The 26,043-nt window shown below is 39.2% G+C and overlaps 1 protein-coding gene across 1 annotated transcript in view; it reads left to right on the forward strand.

The window, feature by feature from the left end:
• The window catches only part of ADAMTSL1 (ADAMTS like 1), a 434,468-nt gene that overhangs the window by 102,249 nt on the left and 306,176 nt on the right, over nucleotides 1–26,043 (forward strand). Inside the window, exon 4 of the mRNA XM_060014779.2 lies at nucleotides 12,883–13,009. Within this exon, the coding sequence (XP_059870762.2) occupies nucleotides 12,883–13,009 (127 nt within the window). The remainder of the gene's footprint in view (nucleotides 1–12,882; nucleotides 13,010–26,043) is intronic.

Below are 26,043 nucleotides of genomic sequence, written 5' to 3' on the forward strand. Positions count from 1 at the left end.
ACACTTTCCCTCTTGGGTACTTCACAGTCTTCTAGACAGAAGCAAGGTCAGAGGTCAGGCCTTTGTATAATTTTGTTTCGCATTCTCCAGACACCCTAATTTTGGAAGCTGGGGAGAGAGAAGACAGCCTGCTAAAGAAAAGTCCTCTGACCATATGCTGAGAATGAATTCCAGTGTCTGTATGCACAAAGGTCTATACTAGGTTAATTCTTGGGATTTCTGCTGAAGACTACTAGACACATTTAACTAAAAACAATATGCCACTGTATAGCACAAGGAAATATACTTAATATTTTGTAATAACCTATAAGGGAAAAGAATCTGAAAAAGAATATATATATATATATATATATAAACTGAATCACTTTGCTGTACACCTGAAACTAACACAACATTATAAATCAATTATACTTCAATTAAAAAATAAAGACAACATGCCAAAAAAAATCCAAATGCTTTTAACCATAAATTTGCAGAAGAATTCGGCCCAGACCTCAAAATAAATAAGAAAGGAGAAATGTAAAATCAGTCCGGTAGCACCTGGAAGATTGAATAAATATTAGAAATAAGAGTTAGTCATTCTCTTTCCCTTTTAGGGTGTTTATCCAGTCATTAGATGGATTCGATTCTTTATCACAAGAAAGGCAATACAGCAAAAACTCTTAAAACTGTTTGCAATCTAATCAATTCACTGCCCTTCCTATCAGCTGTCTCATACCCCCAACATCGACAGCCCCCTTTCTTCCATTTACTTTATAATATAAAGAGATAAGTACCACAGAACTGCTCTAGAGGATAAGCAAGCTCTTAGGAGCCCAGGAAAATCTCTCTACCTCAAACAATGAAGAAGGTAGAACTGGCTCCCTTTAAAAGAACACCTGGCCAAAATCTCATTCCAATGAAAACAGGTCCTCCTTTAGCCTTTAACCGCAGAGGAGGTTGATGCCCTGACACTTTGCTGGAGGTGGGGGCGGGTGGGTTGTAGGTAGAGTAGGACAGTGGCTCTGGTCCAGCCAGACAACCAGCCAGAGGGCTTGAGCTCACACAGAGTAATGGCAAGAGTCAGGCCAGGGTCTGTGCAAGCTCACATCCCTCAGGAAGAGCCAAGAATCAGACACTCAGGAGATCAAGTATAAAGTGAGCTTCCGGGTCCAGAGTTGGTGTTAGAGAGAGGGCGTGAAGCCCTGAGCACCATGCCTAGTGGAAAAGAGGTCAGAGGAAGACACTCAAAAATAATAAGCATTCTCAGCTCAAAGCCATTCTGGAGTAGTGGATGAAGACTAGAGACACAGCAGGCAGAGTGACAAGTGGAAGTAAATTCTCAGATTACAGTGCTACAAAATGATACATCTGTAGAGATCTTTTTCTTTTTGACAGAGAGCTGTTTTTGGTCTTTGGAAACTAGCGGCAGAGAATATAAGTGATGGAAGCCGTTATTATGTTCTAGGATAAGACAAGGAGGAAAATTCTTTGAAACCCACAATCTATGCCTGTCACCTGTGGCCTTACCTATATACTGAATTCATTCATTCATTCATTCAATAAACTTTTATTAGTTGCTCATTATATCATTAGACACTGTGACCTTGTGGTGTTACGTTCTAGTAGGAGATAGAAAATAAGAAACTTATTATAAATAAATAAATTATATTGTATTATAAAATAAGTGCCATAGAATAAATAGAAAAGATGGGACAGGGTAAGAGAACCTGGGTCAGGAGAGGGACACAGGTTTAAATAGTCTGGTCAGGGTAGACATTATTGAGAAGGTGAGGGTTTCCGGTAAAGACTTAAAGATGGCAAGACAACTGCTCTAGAGGTGTCTAAGGTGTTCCAGTCAGAGGCAACAACCAGTGCTGTCCTAAGAGAGAAAGTGCTTGGAATGTTTGAAGAACAGCAAAGGGAGAGAGCCAGAGAGAGATGAGGTCAGAGAAGACCTTTTGTTTTTTAATTGAAGTATAGCTGACGTACAATGTTGTGTTAACTTCTGTAAAGCAAAGTGATTCAGGTATGCATATATATATATATATATATATATATATATATATTCTTTTTCATATTCCTTTCCATTGTGGTTTATCACAGGATTTTGAATACAGTTCCCTGTGCTATACAGTAGGACCTTGTTGTTTATCCATCCTGTATATACCAGTCTGCATCAGCTAATCCCAAACACTCAATCCTTCCCTCCCACACTCAACCTCCCCCTTGGCAACCACAAGTCTGTTCTCTATGTCTGTGAGTCTGTTTCTGTTTTGTAGATAGGTTCATTTGTGTCCTATTTTATATTCCACATATAAGTGATATCGTATGGTATTTGTCTTTTTCTGACTTACTTTGCTTAGTATGATAATCTCTAGGTCCATCCATGCACATGGCATTATTGCATTCTTTTTTATGGCTGAGTAATATTCCGTTGTATATATGTACCACATCTTCTTTATCCATTCATCTCTCGATGGACATTTACATTGTTTCCATGTCCTGGCTATTGTAAATAGTGCTGCTATGAACAGTGGGGTACATGTATCTTTTTGAATTAGGGTTTTGTCTGGGTATATGCTCAGGAGTGGGACTGCTGGATTTTATGGTAACTCTATTTTCAGTTTTTTGAGGAACCTCCATACTGTTTCCCATAGTGGCTGGACCAATTTACATTCTCACCAACCATGTAAGAGAATTCCCTTTTCTCCACACCCTCTCCAGCATTAATTGTTTGTAGACTTTTTAATGATGGCCTTTCTGACTGGTGTGAGGTGATACCTCATTGCAGTTTTGATTTGCACTTCTCTAATAATTAGTGATGATGAGCATCTTTTCATGTACCTATTGGCCATCTGTATGTTGATACAGGACCTTGTGGGCCATTGTAAGGACTCTCATGAGTCTAGAAGGAAACTGAGAAGTCCTACCAGTGATTGGTAAACCCCAGAGGAGAGTGCCACATACGAGGAGTTTCCCTTTCGAAAATCTTTGCCTGGAGGAGTTAATGCCTTCACATAAACTTTTTCCAGATTGTGGTGTATTAGAGAGTAGGAGAGCTACACCTCATCCGTTTAGCCTAATAACCTGTGTCTATTTACCAGTATTTCCCTGTGGCATGTGTGTCTGGCTCCTGAACAAAAGCAACTAATTTTTTTAATCAATTCAGTTGCTCCCTCGAAAAGGAAGTCCTGCCCATTAAAGATATACTTTCAAAGCTACTGGATGCAAAAGATCGTACTTTTTGCCTGGCGCTTAGTCTTAGTTCTTATAGCGGTAGGTTAAGGTAGGCCCATATGAAAACTTATAGCGGTAGGCCCATATGAAAAAAATAATAATAAAGGACCCCTTTGTGTTAAAAAGTTGGGAACTGTTGGTGTAGTCCATTGTTTGTTGTTCAAATGCCCTTGTTACCTTTTGGCAACAAGGTATGGCTGAAAGAAACATCTTCATTCTCCTTCTTCCTGTCTCTCCACTGCCCTTCTAACCCCTAAGAGAAACACATATCATAGAATAGAGGGATCACTCATTGATTCAACTGTGGCAACACCAATTCCTACTAATGTGATCTTGGGCAAATTGTTGAATCTTTGAGTCCAGTTTTATTTTTGTAAAATAAACATAAAGTTAGTTAATTTTCAGGGCTACTAGAAGAATTAAATGATGTTAACTAGACTTGGGGAGATCATTTTGCAATATACACAAATAACAAATCATTGTTATCCGAAATGAATATAATGTTACTGTCAATTATATCTCAATTTTTAAAAAATGAACTAAGTGAGACTATATATATTATACCTAAATCTAGCAAGCATATAGTTTTCTTTCCCTTCTCTAGGCTTTCCCTTCTGTCTCTCTCCTCCTCCATACCCCTATGACCTTTAGTCTTATTGATCTTACTCCCTTTCTGTTCTCTCCTGTTCTGAGGAAATGAGCTGATTAAAGCCATTCACCCTAGATTGGGACCATGCCTACTATTTATGTGTACTCCCCGCAGCACCATAACAGCCAGCATAATGCCTTATGCTCAGTGGATTTGGTTTGATTTAAGCGTAATCCACAGCTTCATGTGTTACTCCTCCCAAGGGCATTCGGACAACAAACAAAGGACCACAGCAACGGTTCCCAACTTTTTTTTTTTTTTTTTTGCGGTATGCGGGCCTCTCACTGCTGTGGCCTCTCCCATTGCGGAGCACAGGCTCCAGATGCACAGGCTCAGCGGCCATGGCTCACGGGCCCAGGCGCTACGCGGCATGTGGGATCTTCCCGGACCAGGGCACGAACCCGTGTCCCCTGCATCGGCAGGCGGACTCTCAACCACTGCGCCACCAGGGAAGCCCAAGTTCCCAACTTTTTAACACAAAGGAGCCCTTTATTTATTTTTTTTCATATGGGCCTTGTGTTTTGTAAGTTTCCATCAACTCAAAACACTGCATGTATTAAGCAATAATTTGTTTTCTCATTTTGGGCCTTAAAGACCTGAGTGCAATTTTAAAATAAGTACAATAAAGATCAGGATTTAGTTTATTTGTATAATGAGCTGATTGAGGTTTGGAGGACCTTATGTGGTTTTATGGCAGGTAAAGATATTTTCATTAGGCTTTTGGAAATATTAAACATAGCGCATGGGCCACTACTAGCATCTTTATGAATGACCAGAGATCCTGTTTTCTCGAATCGGAGAGATGTGGAGCACAAGTATAGATGAGAAGTGGTACCTTCCCATTTACTTCCTAAATATGCTTCCAAGTCACATTACATTTGAAGCCACCTATTCACCCCTGTGCGTAAGTCTGGCCCTGGAGGTGGTGATCTTGATAACATTATTCAACCTTCTTATCACCACTGCCATATTAAATATTGACTCGTGTGTCTTTCCATGGTTCATAGGCATCCTACTACAACTTATAGTCAGGAATTCCAAGTTGGAATTTTGGTTTTGTTAGTTACCAGCCATGTGACCTTGGGGAAGTCGTTTATCTTCCCTGAACCTCGTGTTATAATCTGTACTTGAAATCATTCATATCTTCAGAAAACATGCATCTTCAGAGAAATATTTGTGGAGAATTGTCTAGAAGATAGCCAGTTCGTTTCTCTGACTCTGGAGTAGTAAATTAGTTTAGTCTCCCTGCAAGACAGCCATAGTCTAATGAATTTGGCTTCTAGATCACAAGATTGTAGAGGTTCTGTGGCCACATAAAATCTCAGTGGCGGGGCTTCCCTGGTGGCGCAGTGGTTGAGAGTCCGCCTGCCGATGCAGGGGACACGGGTTCGTGCCCCGGTCTGGGAGGATCCCGCATGCCGCGGAGCGGCTGGGCCTGTGAGCCGTGGCCGCTGGGTCTGTGTGTCTGGAGCCTGTGGTCCGCAACGGGAGAGGCCGCAACAGTGAGAGGCCCGCATACGGGGGAAAAAAAAAAAATCTCAGTGGCAAATAGTGCTACAGTTGGGTGGCAATGTCCACTGTGGGTCCTGGTAGGAAAGATAGCTGCGCGTGTGCCGTATTTGTGCCAGCCCAGCTCTGAATGCTGGAAAGTCAATCCTTAGATTAAGTCAGACCATCACAATGCTCTGTACCTGGATGATTTGTTTTGGTTTCTTAAGGTTTGGTTTTACTAAATGTTCCCTGACCATTAGGATTCATCAGTGGTTGTTGAAAAGCCAGTTCTTTGAAACTTCTTGGATTTATTTGCTCAGATGTTCTTAAGACATTGTTGCATGGCATTGTCTTTCAGAAAACTCACAGAAGATACTTATCTAGGATTTCAGTACTTTGAGTAATTACGATTCTCCTGAACCAGTTTGTCATTAATTCATTACATAAATATTTATTGAGTGTCCACTATAAGGAACACATTATCCTACACATTATCTAAAAGATCTAGTAGATGCTGTGACCCTTGTCACTGCTTATGTTTTCCGCTTTTCTAGGAAGCTCACGTCCAGATCTGTGACCCCTATCTAGAAAATGTATAGGACTTAACAATGTGCATTTATGTAATTCTCGTTTCTGGCTGTAACTCACCTTTTTGACCCTTATTTTTCCTCTTTGCCCCATTTTCTCTTTTGTTTTTTAAAAGTTTTATTGTGTTTTATCATGTGTATATGCTATAAATCATTTTATAAAAAGGTAAAGCATAAACAAATCAATGTCTAAATCTTTTAAAAATAAGGTTGGAGCTCTACTGTTTCCCTATTAACGTAGATAGTAAATGAGTTATAATGTGTGTAAAAAGTTGGGAACTGTGCACAGTCTTCCCCCATGAAGTTCTATCTGAATTAAATAATTATAAATAAGAGCAGCTGTGATCAGATTTGCAGTTTCATTTTCCGTATTTGTCTTGCCCAGTGCTGAAAATAAAGGGATTTAAAAATTTCTTACCTCATGGTGTTGGATCAAGAAAAGCTTGACATCACTGGCTCAGTATTTGATGCTAGAAGTTGAGGTCCTTACGGGAAACCATTTGAAACGTGGCCAGCGTGAACCCATCTAAGCATGTCATTCTGAGGCATGGTATCTGCTTGTGGACTGTGTTTATTTACATTCTCCAAATTATCCATCCAGTGATCTTTCTTTCTCCTGTGGCTCCTGGTGCAGACATTTTATTATACATATTTCAGTGTCTAGAGAATTTCAGTCTTGTGTTCTGCTTGTTCACTTGCTATCAGCTGTGTGAGGTGAAGAAAGAAACCCCTATCAGCACATACTGTAGGCCTGATGCCTAAAATCTGCATGACATGCTCAAAGTCTGTGAGCCAACTTGGACTGGATGTTATAGTTCTAGTTTTTTGTTGAGGGAGGGTTTCGCCTGCCCCCTTTTTAGTAAATCCTGAGAAGCAATGAAGAAAAATCAACAGCGTTAAGTGTGTGTGCTCCCCTCAGGAGACAAAGAACTGCCTGTCTGTATGCATGTATACGTCTGTGTATACAAAAAGCATACGTTCAAGACACAAAAGCAAAAGTTGACGACGATGTCTAAACAAGAAAAACATCTTGGAGCTTCTCACTTTTTATATCACCTGGGGCAAACATTTTGTCTCTTTTTTCAAAAAAAAACTGTGCAGTCATTTTGGATGGGGAAGAAGTTAGACCACCAAGCTGACACCTAGTAGCAGAATATTAATAAGCTGCATTAGGCCAAAATACTCAGTTAGTTTTCCACTCTTTACAAAAAATTCCATGCAGTTGACAAGGTTATGAGTGGTCATTATCTTGCTTTAATGTTTTGTCCGGAACGGCGTGGTTCTGGGAACTCAGTGACCTGAACATTGCCTTCCATAACATTTCATTAATAATGAGCATAGGTGGGCTTCCCTGGTGGTGCAGTGTTTGAGAATCTGCCTGCCAATGCAGGGTACACGGGTTCGAGCCCTGGTCTGGGAAGATCCCACATGCCACGGAGCAACTGGGCCCGTGAGCCACAACTACTGAGCCTGCGCGTCTGGAGCCTATGCTCCACAACAAGAGAGGCCACGATAGTGAGAGGCCCGCGCACCTAGATGAAGAGTGGCCCCTGCTCGCCGCAACTAGAGAAAGCCCTCACACAGCAACGAAGACCCAACACAGGCAAAAATAAATTAAAAAACAAAAATCCATTAGAATAATGAGCATAGGTGCACATGGGTGTCTTAAAAATACTAGCCCTTTATAGTAATTCTTGTTCATGTACCGGGACAGAGGTTTAGGTTTGGCTTCTAGTTGTCATTTATAGTACATCTGTTTCTCTGTGTACACAGGTACATGCAAACACACATACACACATATATACACATTTTTGTACACGTGTATGTCATCAGTGACGGCAGTCTAAGGTTGCCTATCTGTAACCTACACTGGAATTATTAGCAAACCATTATGTTTGGTGCTATGTGTTTCAGTGATTCACCAACATTCATTGTGCATCACAAATGCCAGACGTTGTGCTAACCAGCAAAATAGAAAGTAATAAAACAGGGACTCTCAAATAGCCCATGATCTGCTGTGGAGACAGACATGTTAATAGATTAAACTCAGTATAAATTATACAGCTGTTTGAATTGATTATATATAAAAGAAACCCCAAAATAATATTGGCTTAAGCACATAAAGGAGTTACTCTCTCACCAAAAAAAAAAAAAAAAAACCAAAAAAGAGTCAAGATGTAACCAGTCCAAGTGGGGTTCCAGAACCAGGCTCTTTCTCTCTCTCTGCTCAGCCATCCTTCCATTCTCAAGACTATCTCATTTTTTAAGAAAGCCACTGGAGCCAACAGAAGGCTGGCAGGCAAAAGGGACCCTCCCCAACTAAGTCAGCTTCTTGTAAGCAGCCTTCCCAGAAGTCCCACATAACTCTCCCACTTTTATTTCACTAATTACAACTTGGTGACATAGCCAATGAGAATACTAAATAAAATTGGAGTTCTGTTACTGAGAAAAATAGGATAGATGGGTTTTAGGTGACAATTAGTACTCTCTGCTACATGGAATTATGAACAAAAGGCTGAGGAAGTATTGACCATTAAAGTACATAATTCTGGAATCTGAAAAAGGCTTTTTTGAGGAGACACTTAATTTGGAATTTGAAGGATGAATAGGAGTTTGCCAAATAAAGAATTGGGAAAGAGCACTCCAGGCAGAAATAATATCATGTGTAAAGGCACAGAGGAGTCTGGCATTGCACCTGCCAACTAAGCCATTTCTGTATTTCTTTTTATTTTTTCTCTATTGTTAATGATAACTCTTTAAGTGATAGTTTAACTGATTTTTAATGAATAGTTTTTCAAGTTCAACAGGTTGAGACATGTCCACAATGATTTTCCTGATATAACTGCAAATAATTTTCCACTTGGACCAAAATAAGAACATTTTATCTGATGACAAAATATTCCACATCTTAAAAATAATTGAGTTAAAATATTTTGGCATTTTAAAAGGGAATTGATACAGAAAGAAAAAATATCTGTTGTGTCAGGGAGATGTTTGTCTTTTCAATTCTGAAGTTAAACAAAGCCCAGTTAAAACTGACTTGGTTCATATCCTAGGGTCCATAAACCCACACTGGGAACACTAAGTTGGTGGTCTGGCCAAGTTAGCCCTAAAGTATGTCACCTTCTAGTTAGCTATTCCTAATATGACTGTTCCTTTGGATCTATGAAGCTGGATTATTCTTTTCTTAAAATGGCTTTGGAACCAAAGGAAATCTTTAGGATTAGAGAGAGATTTTCATGATTATCTCCTTTCTGGCTCCTTTAGCGATATCAGAGTCCATTAAAATTTTTCCAGAGAAAGTTAAATCCTTTGAAAAACTTGAACTTTCTTTAATTTTAGGAGTAAACCTACTCAGGTTTGAGATACCTGAGAGTATGAGTTCCCATGCCCACTGCCCTTCCACACAGCTGAGTATCTCATAAGAGTAAGGTCATCTCTCTTCAACACCAAACAAGAACAGTAGAGTCAATGATTCTTTGAATACTGCCTAAGTTAAGATTGCCATATTTTCTCAAAGGATTCAACCCTACTAAGGCAATCAGATGCTTTAGTCTTCTGATATCTTTTTATTGAGATAAAATTGACATTGTATTAGTTTTAGGTGTACAAAATAATGATTTTATATTTGTATATATTGTAAAATGATCACCACAATAAGTCAAGTTAATATCCGTCACCACACATAGTTACAGATCTTTTTTTCTTGTGATGAGAAATTTTAAGATCGACTTTCTTAGCAACTTTCAAATGTACAATGCATATAATAATTAATTATTAATTAATTATATTAATTAATTATAGTCACCATGCTGTACATTACATCACCATGATTTACTTATTTTGTACCTGGAAGTTTGTACCTTTTGACCACTTTCACCCATTTCACCCCCCTCAACCTCCACTTCTGGCAACCACCAATCTGTTCTCTGTATCTATGTGTTGTTTGTTTGTTTTTGGATACCACATATACATGAGGTTGTATGATATTTGTCTTTGTCTGACTTATTTCACTTGGCATAATGCCCTCAAGGTCCGTCCATATTGTTGCAAATAGCAGGATTTTCTTCTTTTTCAGATAGGTAGGTAGGTAGGTAGATAGATAGATAGAGATTATCCATTCATCTGTCAACTGACCCTTAGATTTTTTTCTATGTCTTGACTACTGTAAGTAATGCTGTGATGAAAATAGGGGTGCAGATATCCTTTCAAGATAGTGATTTTGTTTCTTTTGGACAAATACTCAGAAATGAAATTGCTGGTTCATATGATAGTTCTATTTTTAATTTTTTGAGGAACCTCCATACTGTTTTCCATAGGGGCTGCACCAATTTACATTCCCACCAACAGTGTGGGAGGGTTCCCTTTTCACCACAACCTCATGAACACTTGTTATTTGTTGTGTTTTTGATAATAGTCATTCTGACAGGTGTGAGGTGATATCTCATTGTGCTTTTGATATGCAGTTCCCTGATAATTAATGTTGTTGAGCATCTTTTTTATGTGTCTGTTGGCCTCTGGATGTCTTCTTTGGAAAAATGTCTGTTCAGGTCCTCTGCCCACTTTCTAATTGGGTTGTTTGGTTTATTTTCTCTTGAGTTGTATGAGTTCTTTATATCAATATATTTTGAATAGTAACCCCTTATCGAATATATGATTTACAAGTATTTCCTCCCACTCAGTCGGTGGTCTTTTCATTTTGTTTCTTTGTCTCCTTTGCTGTACATAAAGATTTTAGTTTGACGTAACCCACCCCCCTTGTTTATTTTTGCTTTTGTTGGCAAATCCAGTCTGATTTTTTTTTTTTTTTTTTTTTTGCCAGCTTTGGTTTTTGCATACTTTCTAATTAGCTAGTATCTAGGCATGACTAAAAGATGCAGTAAGCCTCACGGCAACACCTCCCTTTCATCTAGTTAAGTCTGACTCCTTATTCAGAATTCAGCTCAAAAGACTCCTCTTCAGGAAAATCTTCTGTGACCCTTCTAAACAGATCTACCCATACTTTAAGCTCTCAGAGTACCCCGTATCTGTGTTTTACAGCTTTCATCTAATTATCATTCTGCATGTGTGTGATGATTTGAGTAATATCTGCCTCCACCACTAGACTCTAAGTCCCATGAGGGTGGACCCATATGTACTAGAACTCACCACTGGATTGCTCCTAGAAGAGTGCCTGGCTCATAACAGGACTTCAGTCATGGTTGGATTCAATCACTGCATTTCACACTGTGCTTGGAATATAAGAATGAATGCAGAGTTGCTCAGCTCATGTGTGGGTTCATCTACAGATAAGAATTTTGAAAATAATTTCACTGCAGTTATAGAGAAGGACATCAAAGAAGCCAGCACATGCTGGGCTCTGCATGGACAAAGCTGACATGAATTCTGAAGTGGCCTCACTGTAACTTCTGAACATATTGAGACCGATTGCAGCTTGACCACAGTGAACGCCCAGAGGTGGAACCAACCCCCCTTCACTCTCCACTTAAGATTTGGGCACTGTGTTTTCCTGACATCTTTACATTTTAAAACAAGTACAGCTGCTGAAAGAGTTGTTGTTTTGTTATGTATTTTTAAAGATGCCTGTGTGCTTTTAGGGGAGAGGTACATGTTACCACATTTTTAAAATATTGCACATACATAACACAATAGTAAACAGTTGTATTTTTCATACTTTTGCCTAAACATGTGTTTGCAATTATTAGTTGAAGGTTGCAAAAAATGAAAATCCAGCCTCAGAGAGAGTTCATGTTAACAACCTTTTGAAAGACAGGATGGATTGTGGGGACATTGTGAAGATAAGCCCCTTCAAATGTCACTACACGTCTCATTTTATTTTGTCAAAGACAGTAGTTGAAGTAGTTTGAGAGTAGAATAAGTCTTTTGATATTAGATTTCACTAGAACTAAAGAGGTACAACCTGATTTAGTTTGGATTTGCATTTTTTTTTAACTTGAACGTTGGAAAGAAAAGATTAGGAATACAAATGAGTTTGCCCACATAATTGATGAAGGCTTGTGATTTTGTTAAGCCCGATTTGGATGAAGCACAAATGTTTTGTTAGATGTATTTAGAACTCGGCTACTTATTAGCTAAGTGCCCTTGGCAAGCTTCGTGACCTCCATGATTGTCTTGAGAATGAATGAGATGTGTGTCTTGTGCCTGGTACAGGACAGGGCCAGTCAGTAGCAGGCACTCACTGTTGGCTATCTCTGCTGCCCTCTGTGTCAATCCTCTCTTCCACCACACACATGCACGCTAACCTTGTTTTTGTCTGTTGGCTAATTGGGCTGTGCTGCATGGCATGTGGGATCTTATTTCCTGGACCAGGGATGCAACCCATGCCCCCTGCAGGGGAAGCACAGAGTCTTAACCATTGGACCACCAGGGAAGTCCCAGCAAATATTTGTTGAAGTCCTACCATTTTCCAAGCACTGTTCTAGTTGCTTGGAATACATCAATGAATCCAAAATACAAAACCCCACCCTTATGCATCTTACATTCTAAGGAACATATAGAACATAGAGATTATTCATAAAATTTTTCCTGCTACAGTTATCTCACACTTGTATTTTTTGTGATTTGGGTGAAGCATAATTATTGACATTGGGAATTATTTTTGAATTAAGGTTCCATTATGTTAATAGTTCAGGATCTTCCTCCCTCCCTCACCTTCTCCTCCTTCCCCCCTCCCTCCCATCTTTCTTTCTCTGTATATTTCCGTATATTTGGACTATGAAAATGTCTTTATCCACGCTACATTTTTTCCTTCTTAGCCTGATTCAAATTCCAGCTTAATTCAGTCCCTGTCATGGAAAGCATGTCTTAGCCTTCTGAAGGATGATAGGAGGATGATTTGGTGCTGATGGAGCTCACCATGGATCCCCCCATATCAGTAGGCACCTGGTTGAATTACACATCTCTCTTTCTTCTTAGATCGTTGGCTGCGATCACCAGCTGGGAAGCACCATCAAGGAAGATAACTGTGGCGTCTGCAACGGAGATGGGTCCACCTGCAGGCTGGTCCGAGGGCAATATAAATCCCAGCTCTCTGCAACCAAACGTAAGACACTCCAGAGATGGGGCAATTTCTGGGCCTTCTCCCTGGCTTGCAACTAGGGAATAACACCTCCATCAAAATGAAGACAAATCTGAAAATACTGTGGGAAGAGATTTATGTTCCTGTTTTGTGGATTAGTTTGGGTGAGACAAGTCAGGTCACCTGCTGCAACCCCAAGGAAGAAACCTTTGCTTTTGAGGCACATGAGGAGGGAACTAGACTTGGATCTAGATACACTCTGTGTGCAAGCATGAGCTTTGCCGCCCAGTGTGAGGACAAACTGCGTCCCGACCCCTAACTGATGCGTAGTCTGGTGGAATAGCAGAGAGAGGGAAGATGAGAACGAATGCTCTCCTACCACGGTGAAATCACGTGGTCTTCGTTTACAAGGTGACCTTTGGTCGGTGCTGATCACAGGTTTCTCCAGAATTAATGTTGGGCAGTGATTACGTGAAGCCATGTATTGACTGTTGTGCCCTAATCTCTCTATAGCAGCTGAATAAATGTGTGCCTGCTATACGTGTACATGCCGGGAACTTTACGTGATCATCTCATTTAATCCTTATAACAACCTTATAGCAAGGTACTGTTTATCCCCATGTTATGAGTGAGATAACTGAGGCTTAGCCAGATTATGTGGCTTGCTCAGAGTTATACAACTATGTCAGAGCCAAGACGTCAGCCCAGAGTCTGATTCCAGAGCTTAAGCACTTATTTGTTCCTCTGGACTGTCCCAAACCCCGCGGACTGTTTCCGTGGCGGGATATTTGTAAAGCAGTTACGTGGATTAGGCAAGGTACTTCAAATATCTACCCAGCTGGGTTCTGCTAGGGTAGATGGTATATGTTCTCAGGATACCTGACCCAACAACAGAGTCACCCGGGAATCCAGACCATTTTACCATCCACGCTTCTCTGTGACAATCACTGTTCTAGGCGCTGCAGCAAATGCAGATAGAAATAAAACAACCCTTGTAGTCAAGGCCGTGCATTTTTTTAGAATAATTTGACCTTGTTTGGCATGATATCTCAATTTTGCCTTTATCCAGAATGCTCCAATAGGTCCTTAATGAGGACCTCTTTGAACATGTCTACCCTGGCTTGGGAAATGAGAATGAATGTCTTTATTGACTGTGGTATTGTCCTCTTTACTTGTTGACTAGCTGGAGGAAAACACTCGACATATGGGGGATTTATGGCTTTAAATGGACTTGTAGGTCAAGAAGAAAAGACACTGTTTGCTGGAGAACATTCTGAGTAGTCAGGAAAAGGCAGCTCGCCAAATGGATGAAGCTCTGGGGAAGAAGAGGAGGCAGGAAGAAAGACTAGGAACATGTAAACACGTGAAACATCGGAGCTGCTAGCGTAGGGAACTCTCCCCATTCTACCACGCCTGCAGGCAGTAAAAAATGTTATTCTGAAGAAAAGCGAAAAAAAAAAAACCCGAGCAGAGAGAATGATGAAGGGTGAGGTAAGTTAGACATTGATGTAGTACATTCAGGTGAGATTTTTTTTTTTTTTCCTGTGGTTATGCATTGGTAGCTTTCCCTATTAGATGAAAAATTAAACAATTTAGAAGATGAAAACTAGAGGAGGATAGAGGCATAATTCTTCTGTAAATCTCTGAAGTCATGGCAGGATATTTGGGGGAAAAAAAGTTACATTTAAAAGGTCACTATGTGATTTTTTTTCAGTGTAGAATCTATTAAAGCCCTATAATATTTATTTAAAAAATAAAAACGAAAGGTCACTTTTATAGAGCTCTTTAAGGAATACTGAAGAGTCGAGGTCATTCTAATCATTTGTGCCACATAATTGAGTCAGTGTTCATTATCTAGGAATCTAGGGACTTCTGTTAGGCACAAAAAGAGATGACTGGCATTCGTGCAGTGACTGCTGTATGGCAGCTCGTTGGGGCGTGTTTTCATGGTGAGATTCCTTCGTTTATTCCCTCTCACGTCCCCTGCCTTGCTGTCCTCATAGAAAAGCCCAAACACTCTGCTCAGATAGATATTCCTCTTACCCTCCTGTTTAAAGGGTGATCTGGGTCCTTTGGGGCCTGAATCACTGGAACAAAGGCGGAGAAGCTCTGAAGGAAGAAACTAAAGCAAACTGAGAGCCATAAGTCAGTCTCTAGGTCTGCAGATAGATACCTCAATGAAAAGTGCTCTATTCAAACCAACAGTGGGTAGATTACATAATACACAACCCGATGATGATCCGTAATGACACAAGGCGATTGATTCATTTACCTTAGCACTGACGATGCCTCATGACAAAATGATTTATATCAGTAAAGCCCAGCATATGCACGCATCTCACCACAATCTATAGCAGATGCTGAACAGGATGCCTCACTTATGTTTTCTCCACCCCCAGAAGAACCTTCCACCCTGCATTTACAGACTGTGAGGTGACCCACAGGCAGGAAAGATTAGGCTGCTCTGCGGGGCCCAGTGTATGAGCCAGGTGAGCAGCTTTCCACCCGTGCAGGCCTGGAGGAGTTCTGCCAGCTCTCTCCCCTGCTCTCCGCCAAAAAGCACTAGAAGCCAGCCACATGCGCTTTGCAAAGTCCTTATATTCATACTCCCCACATTGAACTCATTTTCTTCTGAACTTACGTTCAAGTTTTTCCCTTATGTTATCAAGCCTCGTGGGAACAAAGAAAAAATAGGAGAGTGGAGAAAGACTGTGGTGGAAAGTGCCCGAGGAAAAGGAGAAGTAGGAGAGACATAGCAAATGGGTGCCATTTGCTGGTGAATAAAAAAGAAGCCATCTTTGTATTAAAAGATATTATTATTGCCTAATACAAATGTAGAAAACAGAAATAGAGCTGGACCTAGGCACTCCTGCCCCCTTTTGAAGGAAAAGACTGTCCACTGAGAGCGTTCAGCCTTTCCATTTCTCCTGGTCACTTTGTTCTACTTCCCCAAGATGATGAAGAAAAGAATCAGATTTAGCTTACATTGACTTACTTTTGATTTTTTAAATGAAAGGCTCATTTTCTCACACATGTTATTGGCTTGTACCATATTATGTATTCTCCAGGTATACTCAGAATATACTTAGACCCAGAGTCAGCCTATATGGTATCAATCTGATGTCTCCAGCTTTGCAAACTTCTCAAATGTAGCTGCATGTATTGAAAATGCCTGGGTATCCAAAAGCTCTCCCTCTCTCTTCCTTGAGTGTCAAGGGCTAAACTAATTTATATCAAGATAAAGTGAAGCTTCTGATACCTAGCTTTCCTTCTCAGACTGTGCTTGTGCTGATTTATAATGGCTATGGGTAAACGTATTCCAGGTTTATCATTCTGGCTCAAAGATTTTGAGGTAAAGGCTGTTGATAATAAAACACATAACATATGAATGTTTTTAAAGAAAGCCCAAAACTCTAAAGAAATTTCCACCTTGCACCTGACCTCAGGCTATATTCACAAGCCACTCGTTCATTTGTTCAACAACAAATATTTCTTGGGTACCTGCTATGTGCTGAGGAACTGTTTTAGGTGCTGGAAACACAGGAAAGAGCAAAACAGAGAAAAATCCATTTTTCTTATGGGACTTTCATACTGGTGTTAGGGACAGACAAAAGGACGAAACAAATAAACAAAGTATATATGTGTCATGGGGTGGTAGGAATCATGGGAAAAAGGAAAGGGAGGGAAAAGAACCAGAGATAGAGATGAGCTGCCAGCCAAAGGTGTTGGAGGGGATTGCAATTTTAAATAGGTTACAAAGAAAAGACTCACTGATAAGATGGCATTTGAGCAAGGATCTGAGGGAGATACAGGTAGGGTACCACGCACAAGATAGGGGAAAGAAAATTCCAGGCAGAGAGATAAGCAAGTGCAAAGGTCCTGAGGTAGATGCATGCTTGACATTTTTCTTAAAGTGACTGAAGTAAAGTGAGTTTAAAGAAGACTAGAAGAAGTGATGAAGGTCAGAAGACTGTGAGGTGGGGTGAAGAATGGCACAGATACTGTACGATTTTGTAAGGATTTTGGCTTTTAGTCTGAATGAGGTGAGAAGTCACAGCAGAGGAATGACTTCATTTGATTCATTTTTTAAGAGTATCACTCTATATGCTCTGTTGAGAATAGACTATCGTGAGTGTAACTGTGGAAATAAGAAAAGCAGTCAAGAAGCCAGACCAAGAATGAGGAAGATTTGGACCATGGTAGTGTATCCCATTCTGTGTATAATGCATTTCTTTGAGTCCAAGACATCATTGATTGAAAGATGTGACATTATTTTATGCACCAATAAGAAAAAAAGCCTCCACTGCAATTAAGAAATTATGACACAATGCCTTCTAACCACTCAGGGATTTTACTTGGTAGTTATTAAAAGATCTACTTTAGTTTTTATTTTTTTAACATTGTTATTGGAGTATAATTGCTTTACAATAGTGTGTTAGTTTCTGCTTTATGACAAAGTGAATCAGCTATATGTATACATATATCCCCATATCTCCTCCCTCTTGCATGTCCCTCCCATTCTGCCTATCCCACCCCTCTAAGTAGACACAGAGCACCGAGCTGATCTCCCAATGCTATGGGACTGCTTCCCACTAGCTATCTATTTTACATTTGGTAGTGTATATATGTCCATGCCACTCTCTCACTTCATCCCAGCTTACCCTTCCCCCTCCCCCTGTCCTCAAGTCCATTCTCTGCATCTGCATCTTTATTCCTGTCCTGCCCCTAGGTTCTTCAGAAGAAAAAAAAGAAACCCTAGGTTCTTTTTTTAGATTCCATATATATGTGTTAGCATACGGTATTTGTTTCTCTCTTTCTGACTTACTTCACTCTGTATGACAGACTCTAGGTCCATCCACCTCACTACAAATAACTCAATTTGGTGTCTTTTTATGGCTGAGTAATATTCCATTATATATATGTGCCACATCTTCTTTATCCATTCATCTGTCAAGGGACACTTAGGTTGCTTCCATGTCCTGGCTACTGTAAATAGAGCTGCAATGAACATTGTGGTGCATGACTCTTTTTTAATTATGGCTTTCTCAGGGTATATGCCCAGTAAGTGGTGCTGGGAAAACTGGGCATCTATATGTAAAAGAATGAAATTAGAACACTCCCTAACACCATAACAAAAATAAGCTCAAAATGGATTAAAGACCTAAATGTAAGGCCAGACACTATAAAACTCTTAGAGGAAAACACAGGCAGAACACTCTATGACATAAATCACAGCAAGATCCTTTTTGACCCACCTCCTAGAGAAATGGAAATAAAAACAAAAATAAACAAATGAGATCTAGTGAAACTTAAAAGCTTTTGCACAGCAAAGGAAACCATCAACAAGATGAAAAGACAACCCTCAGAATGGGAGAAAATCTTTGCCAACAAAGCAACTGACAAAGGATTAGCCTCCAAAATATACAAGCAGCTCATGCAGCTCAATATCAAAAAAACAAACAACCCAATCCAAAAATGGGCAGAAGACCGAAATAGACATTTCTGCAAAGAAGATATAAGATTGCCAACAAGCACATGAAAGGATGCTCAACATCACTCATCATTAGAGAAATCCAAATGAAAACTGCAGTGAGGTATCACCTCACACCAGTCAGAATGGCTATCATCAAAAAATCTACACACAATAAATGCTGGAAAGGGTGTGGATAAAAGGGAACCCTCTGGCACTCTTGGTGGGAATGTAAATTGATGCACTATGGAGAACAGTATGGAGGTTCCTTAAAAAACTACAAATAGAACTACCATATGACCCAGCAATCCCACTACTGGGCATATACCGTGAGAAAACCATAATTCAAAAAGAGTCATGTACCACAATGTTCATTGCAGCTCTATCTACAATAGCCAGGACATGGAAGCAACCTAAGTGTCCATCGACAGATGAATGGATAAAGAAGATGTGGCACGTATATACAATGGAATATTACTCAGCCATAAAAAGAAACGAAATTGAGTTATTTGTAGTGAGGCGGATGGACCTAGAGTCTGTCATACAGAGTGAAGTAAGTCAGAAAGAGAAAAACAAATACTGTATGCTAACACATATATATGGAATCTTAAAAAAAAAAAAAAAAAGGTTCTGAAGAACCTAGGGGCAGGACAGGAATAAAGGTACAGATGCAGAGAATGGACTGGAGGACAGGGGGAGGGGGAAGGGTAAGCTGGGACGAAGTGAGAGAGTGGCATGGACATATATACACTACCAAATGTAAAATAGATAGCTAGTGGGAAGCAGCCACATAGCACAGGGAGATCAGAAGAAAGAGTGGACTAAGCCATGTTTGCATTAGTGATAAATGTGCCCCGCTGCTGAGACAAGACCCTTCTAAGTACTCAGTGTCCCATGAATTATTAAATTTTCCAGCCTAGCTGCTGGATAAAATACTATTCTCAGTCCTATATGTGTGGGTTCTATTTTGTGCGACCCTGTCTGTGTGGTTCTTTTCCTGACCTCATATTGGTTTTTCACATACATGTACTGATGAGTATGTTGGTGCTGCTAGACACCTAAAGGGAATACTCTTAAATCTCCAGAGTTGTCTCTGTGTCCTTCTGTCCTCTCTGGACACAGAGAATAACCTGTCCTTCAAACTCTAGTCACTCTGATCTCTGGACCCTTACCTTTGTCTCCTCAACTCAGGCAATCCGCTGGGCTCTATCCAAGTTCCCACTTTCATGGATGGCCTAGGAGGTCTTTCAAGGCAGAAGACTGAGGCAATATTTGGGTTCATCTCATGTTTCCTGAATCTCAGGAATGACTGTCCTTCTTTGCTTTATATCTATCATCTTAAAAGCCCACCTTTCATATAATTTTTTCTGACTTTTTGATTGTTTCGGGTAGGAGATTAAGCCTAGGCCCTGTCTCTTCATCTTGACAGGAAGCAGAAGTCTTGATATTGGGTTCTTGATTCAGGTTTGCAATTATGTAGATGTAGCCTGCTTTGGGCTCCCACTTTGGGAACGTTGTTAAGCACTTCTTTTCTTTTTTTATTGAAGCATAGTTGATTTACAACGTTGTGCCAATCTCTGCTGTACAGCAAAGTGACTCGGTTATACACATATATATAAAAAACAATGTTACATGCCTCTGATTCCTCCTCTCCCTACAAGTGCCACAACCATTGGATTTCAAGAGATTAAATACTGTGTTGAACTATTGTCTTGGCATCTTCTCCCAAGCTGCTGACACCCATTTTGCAAGTTTGATGTATTGCCTGTTTGGAGGTTGGCACCTCTGCAGGCAAAGAAAACGATGACAGGATTACTACCTCTGCGAGAGAGAATATAAACGCTATTTATTGTGAGACACATTCTGAGTTTATATATGTAAAAACGTGAAAGGTTGTTGCTCTCAAAATCGATGAAATATAGTATGTTGACTCTAGGGACAGTAGGACTTTCTAAGTGATTAGAGGTAAAGGTGAAGTCAAGGGTGATTCCAAGGTTTTTGGCCTAGGAAACTGTAAGGATGAAGTTCCTCAACTGTAGAGGAGGCTGCACCTTCTTTGGCCTGTCCAGTATGCATCCTCCAGTGTGCAAGGCTGATAAACAATGCAGTGGGGGGGTTGAAGAACTCAAATTCTCAATTTCACATTAGTTTATTGGATATATTTTAAGAGTAATAAAGTTGTCATGAAGAGAAAAAATATACCATTCAAACCTCCTCAAGATTGGCAGACTACATTTTTATTGAACTGTAGTTGATTTACAATGTTGTGTTACTTTCTGGTGTACAGCAAACTGATTCAGATATAGATAGATATATACACATAGACATACACACACACATATATTCTTAGTTATATATATACACATATATTTTTTTCAGATTATGTATATAATATATATGTATACATATTCTTTTCCATTATGGCTTATTACAGGATATTTAATGTAGTTCCCTGTGCTACACAGTAGGACCTTGTTATTTATAGATTTTATACATAGTACTTTGTATCAGCTAATACCAGACTCCTGATATATCCCTTCCCCACACCCCCTTTCCCCTTTGTAACCATAAGTTTGTTTGCTACGTCTGTGAGTCTGTTTCTGTTTTGTAAATAAGTTCATTTGTATCATATTTTAGATTCCACATATAAGGGTTATCATATGGTATTTGTCTTTCTGTCTGACTTACTTCACTTAGTGTGATAACCTCTCGGTCCATCCATGTTGCTGCAAATGGCATTATTTCCTTATTTTATGGCTGAGTAGTATTCCACTGTGTGTGTGTGTATGTGTGTGTGTGTGTGTGTGTGTATTCCACATCTTCTTTATCCATTCATCTGTCAGTGGACATTTAAGTTGCTTCCATGGGAAAACTATTTTTATATGTACCCAACTGTATTAACAATGGCTGTTTCAGGACTTCCCTAGTGTGGCAGTGGTTAATAATCCGATTGCTAATGCAGGGCACACGGGTTCAAGCCCTGATCCGGGAAGATCCCACATGCCGTGGAGCAACTAAGCACATGTGCCACAACTACTGAGCCTGCACTCTAGAGCCCGTGAGCAACAACTACGGAAGCCCACGCACCTAGAGCCCGTGCTCTGCAACAAGACACGCCACCACAATGAGAAGCCCATGCACCACAACAAAGACCAAAAGCAGCCAAAACTAAATAAATAAATTTATGTTTTTTAAAGGCACTTTCATTTTAAAAATAATAAGATTAAGTATCAGCCTCATAGGCTTAGAGAGAAGAGTCTTTAAAAACATGAACTTACCAACAGATCTAAAAATAAGATAAACTCAAATACAAGAATACAAAATCCTATCTTTTCAAAAATTATTATTGTCATTTTTCTCTGATACAGCAATAAATCACACTAATCCACATATGACATAATTAAAAACAAATGTAAGCAGAAGCAAGAAGAACTACAATCCTGCAGCCTGTGGAACAAAAACCACATTCACAGAAACATAGACAAGATGAAAAGGCAGAGGGCTATGTACCAGACGAAGGAACAAGATAAAACCCCAGAAAAACACCTAAATGAAGTGGAGATAGGCAACCTTCCAGAAAAAGAATTCAGAATAATGATAGTGAAGATGATCCAGGACCTCGGAAAAAGAAAGGAGGCAAAGATCGAGAAGATGCAAGAAATGTTTAACAAAGACCTGGAAATTAAAGAACAAACGAACAGAGATGAACAATACAATAACTGAAATGAAAACTACACTAGAAGGAATCAATAGCAGAGTAACTGAGGCAGAAGAACGGATAAGTGACCTGGAAGACAGAATGGTGGCGTTCACTGCTGTGGAACAGAATAAAGAAAAAAGAATGAAAAGAAATGAAGACAGCCTAACAGACCTCTGGGACAACATTAAATGCAACAGCATTCACATTATAAGGATCCCAGAAGGAGAAGAGAGAGAGAAAGGACCACAGAAAATATTTGAAGAGATTTTAGTCGAAAACTTCTCTAACATGCGAAAGGAAATAGAGCCACCCAAGTCCAGGAAGTGCAGAGAGTCCCATACAGGATAAACCCAAGGAGAAACATGCCGAGACACATAGTAATCAAATTGGCAAAAATTAAAGACAAAGAAAAAATATTAAAAGCAGCAAGGGAAAAACAACAAATAACATGCAAGGGAATTCCCATAAGGTTAACAGCTGATTTCTCAGCAGAAACTCTACAAGCCGGAAGGGAGCGGCATGATATACTTAAAGTGATGAAAGTGAAGAACCTACAACCAAGATTACTCTAACTGGCAGGGATCTCATTCAGATTCGATGGAGAAATCAAAAATTTTACAGACAAGCAAAAGCTAAGAGAATTTAGCACCACCAAACCAGCTCTACAACAAATGCTAAAGGAACTTCTCTAAGTGGGAAACACAAGAGAAGAAAAGGACCTACAAAAACAAACCCCAAACAATTAAGAAAATGGTAATAGAAGCATACATATTGATAATTACCCTAAACATGAATGGATTAAATGCTCCAACCAAAAGACACAGGCTTGCTGAATGGTTACAAGAACAAGATGCATATATATGCTGTCTGCGAGAGACCCACTTCAGACCTAGGGACACATTCAGACTGAAAGTGAGGGGATGGTAAAAGATATTCCAAGCAAATGGAAATCAAAAGAAAGCTGGAGTAGCAATACTCATATCAGATAAAATAGACTTTAAAATAAAGAATGTTACAAGAGACAAGGAAGGACACTACATAATGATCAAGGGATCAATCCAAGAAGAAGATATAACACTTATAAATATATATGCACCCAACATAGGAGCACCTCAATGCATAAGGCAACTGCTAACAGCTATAAAAAAGGAAATCAACAGTAACACAATAATAGTGGGGAATTTGAACACCTCACTAACACCAATGGACAGATCACCCAAAATGAAAATAAATAAGGAAACAGAAGCGTTAAATGACACAATAGACCAGATAGATTTAATTGTTATTTATAGGACATTCCATCCAAAAACAACGGGTTACACGTTCTTCTTACGTACACACAGAACATTCTTCAGGATCACATCTTGGGTCACAAATCAAACCTCAGTAAATTTAAGAAAATTGAAATCATATCAAGCATCTTTCTGACCACAATGCTATGAGATTAGAAATGAATTACAGGGAAAAAAACTTAAAAAACACAAACACATGGAGGCTAAACAATACATTACTAAATAACCAAGAGATCACTGAATAATCAAAGAGGAAATCAAAAAATACATAGAGACAAATGGCAATGAAAACACGACGATCCAAAACCTATGGGATGCAGCAAAAGCAGTTCTAAGAGGGAAATTTATAGCTATTCAAGCCTACCTCAAAAACAAGAAAAATCTGGAATAAACAATCTAACCTCACACCTAAAGGAACCAGAGAAAGAAGAACAAACAAAATCCAAAGGTAGCAGAAGGAAAGAAATTGTAAAGATCAGAGAAGAAATAAATGAAATAGAAACAAAGAAAAGAATAGCAAAGATCAATAAAACTAAAAGCTGGTTCTTTGAGAAGATAAATAAAATTGATAAACCATTAGCCAGACTCAGCAAGAAAAAGATAGAGAGAACTCAAATCAATAAAATTAGAAATGAAGTAGGAGAAGTTACAACAGACCGCGCAGAAATACAAAGCATCCTAAGAGACTACTACAAGCAGCTCTATGCCAATACAATGGACAACCTGGAAGAAATGGACAAATTCTTACAAAGGGATAACCTTCCAAGACTGAACAAGGAAGAAATAGAAAATATGAGCAGACAAATCACAAGCAATGAAATTGAAACTGTGATAAAAAATCTTCCAACAAACAAAAGTCCAGGACCAGATGGCTTCACAGGCGAATTCTATCAAACATTTAGAAAAGAGCTAACACCCATCCTTCTCAAACTCTTCCAGAAAATTGCAAAGGAAGGAACAGTCCCAAGCTCATTCTATGAGGTCACCATCACACTGATACTAAAACCAGACAAAATACTGCAAAAAAAGAAAATTACAGACCAATATCACTGATGAATATAGATGCAAAAATCCTCAACAAAATACTAGCAAACAGAATCCAACAACACATTAAAAGGATCATACACCATGACCAAGTGGGATTTATCCCAGGAATGCAAGGATTCTTCAATATACGCAAATCAATCAGTGTGATGCACCATATTAACAAACTGAAGAATAAAAACCATATGATCATCTCAATAGATGCAGAAAATGCTTTTGACAAATTCAACACCCATTTATGATAAAAACTCTCCAGAAAGTGGGCCTAGAGAAACCTACCTCAACATAATAAAGGCCATATGCGACAAACCCACAGCAAACATCACTCTCAATGGTGAAAAACTGAAAGCATTTCCTCTAAGATCAGGAAGAAGACAAGGATGTCCACTCTCACCACTGTTATTCAACATAGTTTTGGAAGTCCTAGCCACAGCAATCAGAGAAGAAACAGAAATAAAAGGAATACAAATTGGAAAAGAAGAAGTAAAACTGTCACTGTTTGTAGATGACATGATACTATACATAGAAAACTACTAGAGCTAATCAATGATTTTGGTAAAGTTGCAGGATACAAAATTAATGCATAGAAATCTCTTGCATTCCTATACACTAATGTTGAGAAATCTGATAGAGAAATTAAAGAAAGACTCCCGTTTACCATTGCAACAAAAAGAATAAAATACCTAGGAATAAATGTACCTAGGGAGACAAAAGACCTGTATGCAGAAAACTATAAGACACTAATGAAAGAAATTAAAGATGATACCAACAGGTGGAGAGATATACCATGTTCTTGGATTGGAAGAATCAATATTGTGAAAATGACTATACTACCCAAAGCAATCTACAGATTCAATGCAATCCCTATCAAATTACCAATGGCATTTTTTACAGAACTAGAACAAATAATCTTAAAATTTGTATGGAGACACAAAAGATCCCGAATAGCCAAAGCAGTCTTGAGGGAAAAAAATGGAGCTGGAGGAATCAGACTCCCTGACTTCAGACTGTACTATAAAGCTGCAGTAATCAAGACAATATGGTACTGGCACAGAAACAGAAACACAGATCAATGGAACAAGATAGAAAGCCCAGAGATAAACCCACACACACACCTATGGTCAACTAATCTATGACACAGGAGGCAAGGATATACAATGGAGAAAAGACAGTCTCTTCAATAAGTGGTGTTGGGAAAACTGGACAGCTATGTTTAAAAGAATAAAATTAGAACACTCCCTAACACCATACACAAAAGTACACTCAAAATGGATTCGAGACCTAAATGTAAGACTGGACACTGTAAAACTCTTAGAGGAAAACAGGAAGAACACTCTTTGACATAAAACACAGCAAGATCTTTTTTGATCCACCTCCTAGATTAATGGAAATAAAAACAAAAATAAACAAATGGGACCTAATGAAACTTAAAAGCTTTTGCACAGCAAAGGAAACCATAAACAAGACAAAAAGACAACCCTCAGAATGGGAGAAAATATTTGCAAATGAATCAACAGACAAAGGATTAATCTCCAAAATATATAAACAGCTC

The sequence above is a fragment of the Delphinus delphis genome, chromosome 6, assembly GCF_949987515.2.
Source record: "Delphinus delphis chromosome 6, mDelDel1.2, whole genome shotgun sequence".
Taxonomy (NCBI): domain Eukaryota; kingdom Metazoa; phylum Chordata; class Mammalia; order Artiodactyla; family Delphinidae; genus Delphinus; species Delphinus delphis.